Source organism: Dreissena polymorpha, chromosome 1, assembly GCF_020536995.1.
Source record: "Dreissena polymorpha isolate Duluth1 chromosome 1, UMN_Dpol_1.0, whole genome shotgun sequence".
Lineage (NCBI taxonomy): Eukaryota > Metazoa > Mollusca > Bivalvia > Myida > Dreissenidae > Dreissena > Dreissena polymorpha.
Window position 1 is genome coordinate 202596072 of NC_068355.1, and position 11398 is coordinate 202607469.

The 11398-nt window shown below is 33.9% G+C and overlaps 1 protein-coding gene across 1 annotated transcript; it reads left to right on the forward strand.

Annotated features, from left to right (window-relative positions):
* The first annotated feature begins 1717 nt into the window (after positions 1-1717).
* Positions 1718-10136, forward strand: LOC127865916 (uncharacterized). Its single transcript, XM_052406003.1, has 9 exons — positions 1718-3026; positions 3802-3972; positions 4177-4349; positions 5192-5333; positions 5937-6033; positions 7236-7408; positions 8330-8481; positions 8838-9106; positions 9424-10136. Exons 1-9 carry the CDS (start codon positions 2100-2102, stop codon positions 10134-10136), a joined length of 2817 nt encoding a protein of 938 aa, XP_052261963.1. The 5' UTR covers positions 1718-2099.
* The last annotated feature ends 1262 nt before the right edge of the window (positions 10137-11398 follow it).

The window sequence follows — 11398 nt, forward strand, 5'->3', positions numbered from 1 at the left end:
ATATGTAGTGAACCAGTCTTCGGCTCATACTCACTGAAGAAGAGCATTCAGGGGAGATAATTGAGTAATGACTTAATTCTGGAACGGTTGCGAAGAAAAACAAATAATGCGAGAATATTTAGTGCGATTCGCTACACAATTATTATGTCATTGATATAACTTTTCCTGAGGTATGTATTTACATGTGATTTAGCATATGTCAAAGTGTTTTTGATTTGTTCAAGGCCATAAATAGCATCGCGAAAATATATGTCGCGTGGCAAATTTTTTTGAGACGTATCCATATGTAGTATTCTTATGTAATTTTATGTCTAAATTCCCATATGTATGAACGGTCAACGCCCGCTTCGCGGGCTTTTGCCCGTATTATTTATTGTTGCATACATTGTTTGGCTGTAAGTTTAATTAGATGAAATACGATAAATCACCAATAAAAAGCTATTTGATATATTACATTAACTGTCGGTGTCAATGTCATAGTAATGTTATATAGTATTTTACAACAATGAACCACACACATTAAAGCTGTAGTGAAATAAGGTCACTTCCAACAGCCTTGCTGTTGGGCTAGCTCTTGAGTGTCTGACTACCACTCTGGAGGTCGTGGGTTCAATCCCCGGCCTGAGCTCAGTATTTTCACATTAATGGCGACGAGGCAAAAAAGAACTGTGAATGCGGGAATGGGTCTGAGCTGTTCAATGGTGTCTGGGAGGGCCATGCGGATGCAAGACATGCTGTAGCGGGCGAATCTGGGCCTTGAAACATTAAAAAGGGGGAGGAGTGTAGTGAAATAAGGTCACTTCCAACAGCCTTGTTGTTGGGATAGATCTTTAGCGCCGTGGTTAAAGTGTCTGACTACCACTCTGGAGGTCCTGGGTTCAATCCCAGGCCTTTGCTCAGTATTTTCACATTAATGCTGATTGAAGATGTTTTCCCATGTACTAGTAAATATTTTCTCAGATTGTAAAATAATTTATTACAGCAAAATGAGTTGCTATATTGCTCAACATGTATATCACACCTTTATTCTAAACTAAAGCATTTACACATTTTCATAGGTTTGAACACATATTCTTATGTGGTACTACATGTAAGTCTCCGAAAGTGGTATGATATTGTACAGTCAGTCCACCAGGTTAGAATAACCCCGCAAAAAACTTTGAATTTTTTTACCACGATAATTCTTTCGGGATTTAGTGTTAATGTGAGAAGATGTAAAAATAAAGGGTAAAATTTATTTGTCAAAAATAGCCAATTAAAGTTCACCCTTTAGAGAATTATTAAAAATCATTTACATAATAATAATATAATTAGTATTTCAAAACATTGTCATGGCATTTGTTATCAATCAGCAAAAAGTTTATTTGAAAATTATAAAGCCTCCTATATCCATATTCACATTTCAAAACATAACTAATTCAATCAGTTCCAGTTAACTTTTTGCTGCATTTATCCCCCTGTAAGCATAATACAAAAGCTTTCTTGCTTAAACTTTGTTGATTTATTCCTTTACCTTAGGTATACCCTACTTTGGGAACATGACCCATACCCTTGAAATTGGGAATTGAAGTGTCAATTCACCCTAAATTGGGTAAATATTATTAGTAAAATTTCTAAGTTAATTGTTATAAAATAGAAACTGAAAACCTATCAGAAAAATGGTTCTTTCAACCTACCAGTCCTTTTTCTACACTGAAAATCTTTTTATTTCTATACTTTGAAAACTGAAACTATCCATTCACCATTGGGAATGTTTTTAGTGGATTTTGGAAAAAAGGTATGTTTTGCCATTGGGAATATGACTGAATAACGGCTATAAAATCAGCATGAAAAAGCCCTGCTTTAACTATGCTGTATTAAGTGTATGCTTAAACATCATTTGTATATAGTTTATCTAACAAACTTGATTTGGCATGCGGTGGTTAATATCCAGTTTGAAGACCACAAGCCTGTGAAAAGGTCATGCTCAGATTTTGTTAATACTATGTTATTGTCTTTTGTAGCCATGGAAACAGCAACTCCAGTAAAGTCAGTGAGGGCCTGTCTAACCTGTAATCGTTCATCTCAAGGACATTTAAAAAAACTTAAGAAATGTAGCTATGCGATCCATACTACTGAAAAAACAGTTTGAATGTCTGGGCTGCAATATTGAAGACCTTGTGAAAGTAGGACATGAGAATCTGTTGGTTTGTGACACATGTTTGAAAATATTGGACAAACTATCAGAAATGAAGTTGAATTTACAAATGAACATGAAAGAACTAAAGAAGAGTGAGGATAGAACAAAGAGATTAATTATGCATTCTGTTTCTCCAGTAGTTAAGAAGTTCAAGGACACAACTGTACCAGTAAAATCTAGAAAAAGTTCAAGGGCACTTTTTAAGATGCCATCTCCATCTCCATCAAGATGTATTGATTCAGTTATTAGTCCAAAATCAGGCAGCATTGATCATTCATACTCTGGTATACCAAGCAAAACAAAAACACAAAGCCTTGACCATTTGTATTCAACAACCGTAAATCAAAATGTAGATCTTAATAATCCATACAGTTTTCATAAGAAGAAAATACTGATGCCTCCTGAAATTACTGTTAACGAAAAGAAAAGTGTCATAACAATATTTGAACAATCATCAAAAGACACTGTAAGTGTTAATACTGTTTTGGAAAAACTTCTTGATCTCCCTTCTGTAAATGAAAGACTATATCTATGTTTATTGCAACGACTATCTGGAGAACTAAACAGGATCTGTGGAACAAAAGACAAAAGTGTTTTAAGGACAAAGGTGTCAGAACTAGAACCTGAAACCTTTTTCAGTGACATTGTAAAAGAAATGCACTTGAAATGTCCGAAGGTGTTGCAGTTTCTGATAACCCTGTCTTGCCCAATGGATCTTGCAGTTCCAGAGAAAAAACATGGTATAGCAGCTATGTATGCACTTGGCATGTACTTACGGAACAACCACATGATTGCCTTTCAAAAAGCTGTTGCTGCATCATGTATAAGATATAATGCAGGGAATGGAGTAAGTATGTTTATTCTGGCCTTAAAACATAAACTGTAACAGGGATATAAATTAGCTTTAGCCCAAATTAGCCATGGCCCCTAAAATGTGTGATGGGCTAGTAAAATTTCAGAGATAACTCCTATATCCACTACACAAACAGATTAAAAGAAAAATGTTGGGCTAATGGATTCAAAATGTTAGTTTATAAGCCTGTGGAATGGTTGGCATTTACATTCTGGATTATGTATGTGTACTTTATTATAAATTTATATCATATTTAACAATGTATTTTATGTGCAGTCATGTTCTTTCCATTTTGCTGTAACAGCTCACACTATTGTGTGAACTTTTTTTAAATGTCTGTTATAATTTCATACAAAAATGTGCACATAATGACGGTATTAAAACATAATTGTAATGTGCATGAAGATTCAATCAATGGTTATCATGAATGCCTGTGATGTATCTGTAGTTTAAAGTCACGCTCCATAGATGGCTTTTTTATATAAATATATATATATTAAACTACTAGTCTACATTGTAGATAAGGTTTCTATTTCTTCTCTTACCAATTTAAAACGGACATATATGTACAATTAGTCATACATGTACCCTAGAACTTTCAAACATACATTTTTTGGTTAATACAAATTAGTTTTAGTTTGAATAAAAATCATTTATGTTCAAAGCAACCTATGCCAATGTCAAACATATTGATTTAGAGTTTATGGAGTGCAGCTTTAAGTGTTGTTAAATATCAAACATTGCTTGAGATTTCAAATTTCATTTCCAGCTCATGGAGTTTTTACACAACCTGGGAATGTCAATACCTACAAAAAGCAAGCTGCCAATGTTGGATGACCTTGGACAAATAAATGGTCGGGATGTAGTTTCTGCTTTGGCTATTGGGAAAACCATCAAAATCACAGTTGATAACATTGACGGGCACATAAAAGCTTATCAGGTTAGGAAGTTAATATGTTTGTAACTTTAATTAAGCTGTATAATTTTATCAATGTTTTACTATTTGTTGCACTTTAACAATATTTAATATATAAATATATATTTAATATATAAGAATAATTTTGATAAAAAAATGAGAAAACAACAATTAAAACAGATAGAGTCTGTACATTCAACAGGAGCAATATGAATTTATTTTCCACAGGTCAGGCTTGGTAGTGGAAACAGAGATTTTCACTACACTCATTGGTCGATCCTTATCGACAGATTTGACCCAAGAGATCTTCAAGGACTGAGCACACAACCGAAACAGATAACTGCCCAAGGACCTGACCCTACCATCTTCTTTTTGTCTTCAAACGAACATGAAGCATTAAGGTATTCATTTATTTTCTCAACTTGATTGAAAGTAGCGCAAATACAACATGTGAGTGAAGAAAAGAACAATAAGAAACAGTTAACCATGTTAATTGAATTGCAACCTTTCTGTTTGTAATCCAGCAATACATTTTCAATTCAGATACTTACATAAGGTAATGTTCATTTTTTATATGTGAGTGTTAGCTCACAAATAATGTAGAGACAATTTTTCAAGTCAGTCTGCATTTAGTACGCTAGGAACCGTTACCACTACCTGTATGGATAACTGCAGTAAAATTAAGCTGACGATCCTAGCCTATCCACCGCATCTGCCTGTTTATAGTCTCCACTGGTACACTACAAAGTGTGTATGTATTCAAAAGTATTTAACAGCTTGTAAGACAACATTGGCCAGTCTAGTGTTTGTCATTGAAATCTGTACATATTGGCTGCTTTCAAGGAAAACGGGGCTTAATGCATGTCATAAAAGATTAGCCTGTGCACACAGATTAGCCTTTGCAATGTGCACAGGCTAATCGAGGACGACACTTTCTGATATTGTGGTGTTTTTTGTTTAAAGAGAGTTTCTGGTACTGGGATGACAATTAATGCATATGCATTAAGCCCTGTTTTCCTAAAATGAAGCTTAAAGCTTTTTATTAATGATTTGAAAAAAACCCACATCTTGACCAGTGCTTTAAGACAAGCTCTTTATAAATTTGAATGGGTTGTGGTCATTTTAAACTTGCGATATAAAAAGCTATAACATAATTTTGAAAACTGAGTTGCGTCTAAGATTATACAACAGCAATGCCGAACAAATTCAGTGCCTTCAGCGCTTTGATTTTCTTTATTTGTAGGAAAAGATGTACTCAGCTTGTCATGCGGATACTGGTAGAAGAAATACAGCCATTGTCCATGTTTTCTACGGCAACACCTCGTCTTGTGGACCATAAATACAGACAAGTGGTTGATAGACCATCACAAGTTCATCCAATGTTTGTAAGTAGGACAAATAAATATGATTTAATGAATAATGGAATTGGCTAAATGAAAATTTTGTACATTTTGACAATTAACTTCATTATATGTGACCGCAGCTGGGAAAATCAGTCTTGTGGTCAAAAATCACATTTTGACTTTTTGGTTAATTGAGATTCTGTAAACATTGTAGTTTGCAAAAATGACCAACTCTACAGCTTTTTGGTAGGAAAAATGGTCACTTTCTAGAATAAAACACACTTAAAACATTATTCAAACAACAAGCAAAATTGTTTTAAAATAGGAATATTCTTTTAATCAAATACCTGTTAACAATATAATCAAGTAGCAACAGAATAATGGACATGTTAAAAATACACCAATTATGTTGCCATGTTAACTAATCACCAAAATACACAGTATTGTCTTTTTATGCAAATGAATTTACTAATAATAAGTGTTTACTAAAAGTTTAACACTTAAGCAGCACCCTGTATAACTTAAGTGGTCCTAGATATTTTCCTAAAGAATATATATATATATATATATATATATATATATATATATATATATATATACTAGTAAATAGTTAAGAACTAAGCTACATGGATTTTTTTTAATTAGGTGATCATGAAAGACCCAAAGTCATTACCTAATTGTGTTCAGATAATGGACACTATATTAGGAACCATAGAGTCATTATATACATCTGCTGGGAGAGGTATTTAGTTTGAGTTAGACCACAGTTTCCAAGTTCATGTTATTGTTGTTTTTCCATATTCTTTACAGGGCATATTTTTGAGGCCGAAAATTTGACCCCAAAGGTTTATTTTTTCCCTAATTTGAAAACAAATTCCCCCAGAAAGAAGGAAAATGTGCACAACGTGTCATGCTTTTGTTGAAATATTTACATAGTCCGTTTTTATCAATTTCAGTTTGTGTTTTTATGGGGTTTTTGTGTCGGCTCAAAAGTCTCGTCTTTATTTCATTAAAGTCAATTGAAAAATAAGATACTTTACATGGATTTTTAAAATTTTCAACGATGTTTACACTTTCCTGCTTCGCGTACTAGTAAAATATGACGTAATAAGCATGTGTTACGGCCACACTTTTGCTTTGCTTTAGTTATATACAATGTATGTCTAGGGAAAGATCTAAAGTAAAACAGGAGGGTGCTGCAACCTGCTCCTTTTTTGTTCTTCCCTCCTGCCCCTCTGTTCTGGCCAACAAAAAATTATGAAAATATTTAATTTTCCCAAATATTTAATGAAAAATGCAGCAGATGTGCTTTAAACCCTTGATCACATGCATTTGACTAATGAGTACCCTGGATATAGCAAACTAAAAGAAAATTTTTGGTCCAAATTTCCACCCTGCTCCTTTTATGCAGCACCCTGTACCATATCGGATCCTAGATCTTTCCCTAATATGTTGCAACATATTACAGTTTAGTTGCTTGATAAACTGTTTGAAACTCTTTTCAGTTACAATATACATCATTATGTTATACACTATTCCCATTCTACAAAAATATTGGTGTCAGAAATGGTATTTATTATTGCTAATACTAATGAAAATGTTTTACTGGCTTTCTGTTTCACAAACACCATATTAAGCATTTTTGTTTTATATACATAAAGCTCAAAGTTTTCATTTATGAATACAATAACAGAGCGAAAACAAGGAAAAAAGTTAATTGTCTTCTCCATTTATAAGTGTCTCTATTATTCGGAAAAATACGCACATAACACTTAAATTCTTTAATCACAGTGTCCTAAACATCAGGCATACCAAATATATTGTATATCGGTAAAGAAAACATAAACAACTAAAAATACTACAAGAATGTGCATTGAAACAAATTAGTATTTTTATGAAACAAATAAAATGCAACAATTAATTATTTGTTTTGGTTATTTTCAGGTGATGAGTTTAACAACATGGCCAGTATTCCCCTGGGTGGTGATCAGCTGACACGGGTAACATTTGATTCGGCACGCGTTCTGAGATCTGGTACTCACAGTCGAACAGAGAGGTTTGACCAGTTGTCTCCAGTCATCGAAGAACTATTTCATGTTCAGCAAGACTTGTTAGAGGTATGTGAATGGTATCTCTATAGTGACAGTTTTCATATAGGCTAATTCTTGTTTTGTATTAGTCAACTGTTGTTTGAAGATTCTTATCACAAATGCTACAACACAAGTTGTTATCAATATTTTCACTTTTTGAATATCCAAAACATTCCAGCATTAATAGTCTCATGCATTTTGAACTGTTCTTGCAATATTGTATCATTTGCCGCTCTATTCCTGGTCGATTTTTTTCGTATGTCAGTATTGTTATAATACATAACTGCCGTACTTGGTAATCCATCCCTTCCGGCCCGGCCAGTTTCCTGGAAGTACTTTTCGATGGAAGTTGGTGGCTTGTAATGAATAACAGTTCTGATATTTGGTGCATTTAGTCCCATTCCAAGGGCTACAGTTGCAAATATGAGTCTGATCTTCGAATTTTCTTTGCATAGCTCTTTGACTATGTGTCGTTTCATTTTTTCTGTATATGTTTGGTGGTACTGAGCAAAAAGTCTGTTCTCCGGCACGGCATCTCCCACATACTGAAGGTCACCCATTTTTTTCTCAAAGAAAGCATAGACATAGCTTATTACATATGTGTCCGTGTACATGATAGTAAGTTGATATTGATGTTTTTCTTTGATAAGCTGTTCAGCCATAGGAGTAAGGATCTCATCCAGATGGTCTTGTGTGTTTGAAGAAGACGGTCGTTCAGTTTTAATATATTTAATGTTTGGTCTATCAGGATTCATTGCTATTATCTTTGGAGTTTTAAGTTGAAGACTTGCGCATATCTTCTTTTGAGCATCTGGTGAAGCTGTAGCAGTGAACACGAGAACAGGAATGTTAGTAAACCTTGCCAAGAGATCAGAACCTATTCTGCTGAAGTCTTGTCGAAACTGCTGTCCCCTGATATGAAACAAAATGTGTGTTATGTATTTTCAGAAAATCATCAAAACCTTCTACATACCAGAAACAGCTCGTGAAGAGGGATCACTTGCCCAGTACAGAGCAATTCTTCATAGAACAAACGTTAATGGTCAAGTTAAGGCTAATGGATATGAATCACACAAAGACTTCCTCATTACTGTCACTAGGTTTGTACACTTATATGCTGTCATTATAAATTAACATTATCATCATAAAATCCGTTAACTGTGTTGGTTCTTGCTTGAGCAAAATTATAGAAATATATTTTGAATGCCTATTAAGAGATTTACATAGAAAATTGGCACTTCAGTGTTATGCATGACTGTAGTTGTTTGCCATTTGCTATTACCAGCGATTCAACATAATAAATGTTGACACAGTGGTTTCATCATTTAGTATAAGGGCTAACACAGGGTTGTTAGAGTTGGTGATGGCTCAGAGTAATACAATTAACAGTAATGTCTTAGGCCCTGTCATTGTAGCTTTTATTTTATTGTTTGTTAATTATTTTACATCTTTTCAGAGCTCTTGTGATAGAGTTAGCTTGTGAAAGATGGGGGGCTGATTGCAAGACAGACTTGGGGTCTCTGGTTCCGGAAGAAGTGAAGACTTCTAATACCAAAGGGAAGAAGCAGTGGTTACAGGAGCAAGTGACCAAAGTGGTGGATACACTGTTCTGCCCATACTCTGCTCCAAAAGATGCTAAAATATACCTTCGGCGCAGTGGCCATTTGTACTGTGTTACGGTGCCTTCAAAAGATGTCGGGAAAACCATTGATCTTATAATAAATGGTAATTAAATATAAATTCTTAATTCAAACCCATATTTGACCTTGACCTTATTTGGGCTTTGTTTCACAAAACTCACTAATAAACATCCAATCCAGATCATGTGCATTTACTGAATGCCTCGTCTTGATTTTTCTTTGTTTTTTTTATCAAAAATATTATATTATTTCCTGGTATGTGTAACCTTTAATTGGAAACTCGCTTTTTTAACATATATCAGTCTAATCAGTCAGAGGTAAATTACAACTAATTGTATCTTTAAGTTATTTGTTTACGATGACAGCTTTTCTATTGTAAAAATAATTTTGTTTGGCTTTCAGGTGAAGCTGTCCGCATAAGAGTGCCTGAAGATTGTAAAACTGACGAAGCAGAAGATGGTGTGTTTTCATACAGCCTTGGGATTGTCAGAGTTGCAATGGATTTTATCATGTTCAATGATGCAATAAAATCAGGTGATATAGACATGATTACAATTCTTATGAAACGATTCATTCCACTGTTTGTAGGATTGTCATCCTACAAATCAAAGTATGCTATTGAGTGTGTCAACTTCCTTACTAAAACGGAATGCCTGTTGTCAGACTTTGAAAGTGCTAGAGTGAAACTGGGATTGTTGGTCAACAGAAAAGGCCGACCAGGAAAAAACAAACAAGCAGACATGGAACAGGAGAATAATATTCGTCTTGTCAAACACGTAATTAGAGGACTTGGAGCCGGAAAAAGTGATAAAGCTATGCTAAGAATATCGAAGGCAGCACCTGTAATCAGTGCAATGGTAAATGGACTAGAAGGAAGCAAGACACATAAAGATAGACACTCCAGAAAGTCAATATCAGAAGATATTTCAAGATTAGGGGATGCAATTCGAAAAATAAGGCCTTTCAACTATCAGAAGGGTAGACAAATGAATCCTTTCAAGAAAATTTCATCAAATGTGATTGGTGCTGTGAACAAAGACAAATTAAAGGACTTTATAATCAGGCACAGCTCCAGAGCAGTTAATAAGCTTGCTTTTGATGACAATGAAGACTAATAAGGGATGCTGTTAATGCCAATAAGGACTCGTTAAATTGATTTTTGTAGTCAGATCTTCAACACTTATTTTTGCAAAATTGAAAAAAATGTGGGTTTTTTTGCTTTTTGCTATTTGCACTAAAGTTTTGTATCCTTCTTTAACTTAAGTGCACATGAAAATTAAATTGTGTAAAAAACAACATAAAAAAACACACCTGAAGTCTGAGAAATGGTTTATGGCGCTTAATATTAATGGAACATTAATATTGTTTTGTAACCTGTAAAATAAATCATGTGTAAATATTGAGCACAGACCATCAAAAGTTTGATTTTAGCAACCAGCAATTCCTTCTACCAGATGCACAATATTTTGATATTAATTGTTGAAGAAATATGTATCAATTGTCATACCATTTACAATTTTTACAGTCTGATTGCTAAAATATGTCAGAAAAAAAGTTTTATTGCATTTACTGAACCTATAACCATGGCATCACATAAGAATGCATGTTATTACATTTATGTAAAAAGACAAGAATTCTACTTTTCATCTAACTATATAACATCCATTTTTTCTCTACCCAAATATCAGAAGCAAAAACAGTGAGAACTTTCTATGAATAGTTGTCACCATATGAACTTACTCCACTGGATATTTTTACCCAAAATTGTTGGAAAACATTAGTTACTAGTATGGCATTTGTATTATCAGGTTAAGTATTTTAAAAGGAGAAATCTTTTTGTGAGGGCACATATGTGCAATGGAGAGTGGTCTACTTCACTCATAGTAATATGTGATTGATGAAGCATATGTCAGTCTTGTTCATGCAATCATTTTTATGTCCCCGGATCGAATGATCGGGGGTATATTGTTTTTAACCTGTCTGTCTGTCTGTCATTCTGTCCCAAAACTTTAACCTAAAACTTTAACGTAGGTTAAAGTTTTGCAATAACTTTTGCAATATTGAAGATACATGTAGCAACTTGATATTTGGCATGCATGTGTACATTTTGTATCTCATGGAGCTGCACATTTTGAGTGGTGAAAGGTCAAGGTCATCCTTCAAGGTCAAAGATATGGATTCAAAGCGGCGCAATAGGGGGCATTGTGTTTCTGACAAACACATCTCTTGTTTAGATATGAGAAATATGCAAACACTTCCTTATTTATTTTCAATTTGTGTTAACTATTAAAAATTGTGTAGCTTTTAACTTGTTTTGCATGATTTATTCATTATAATGTTTTAAAATAGCCACTGGTGACAAAAGTTGTGTGAGTCT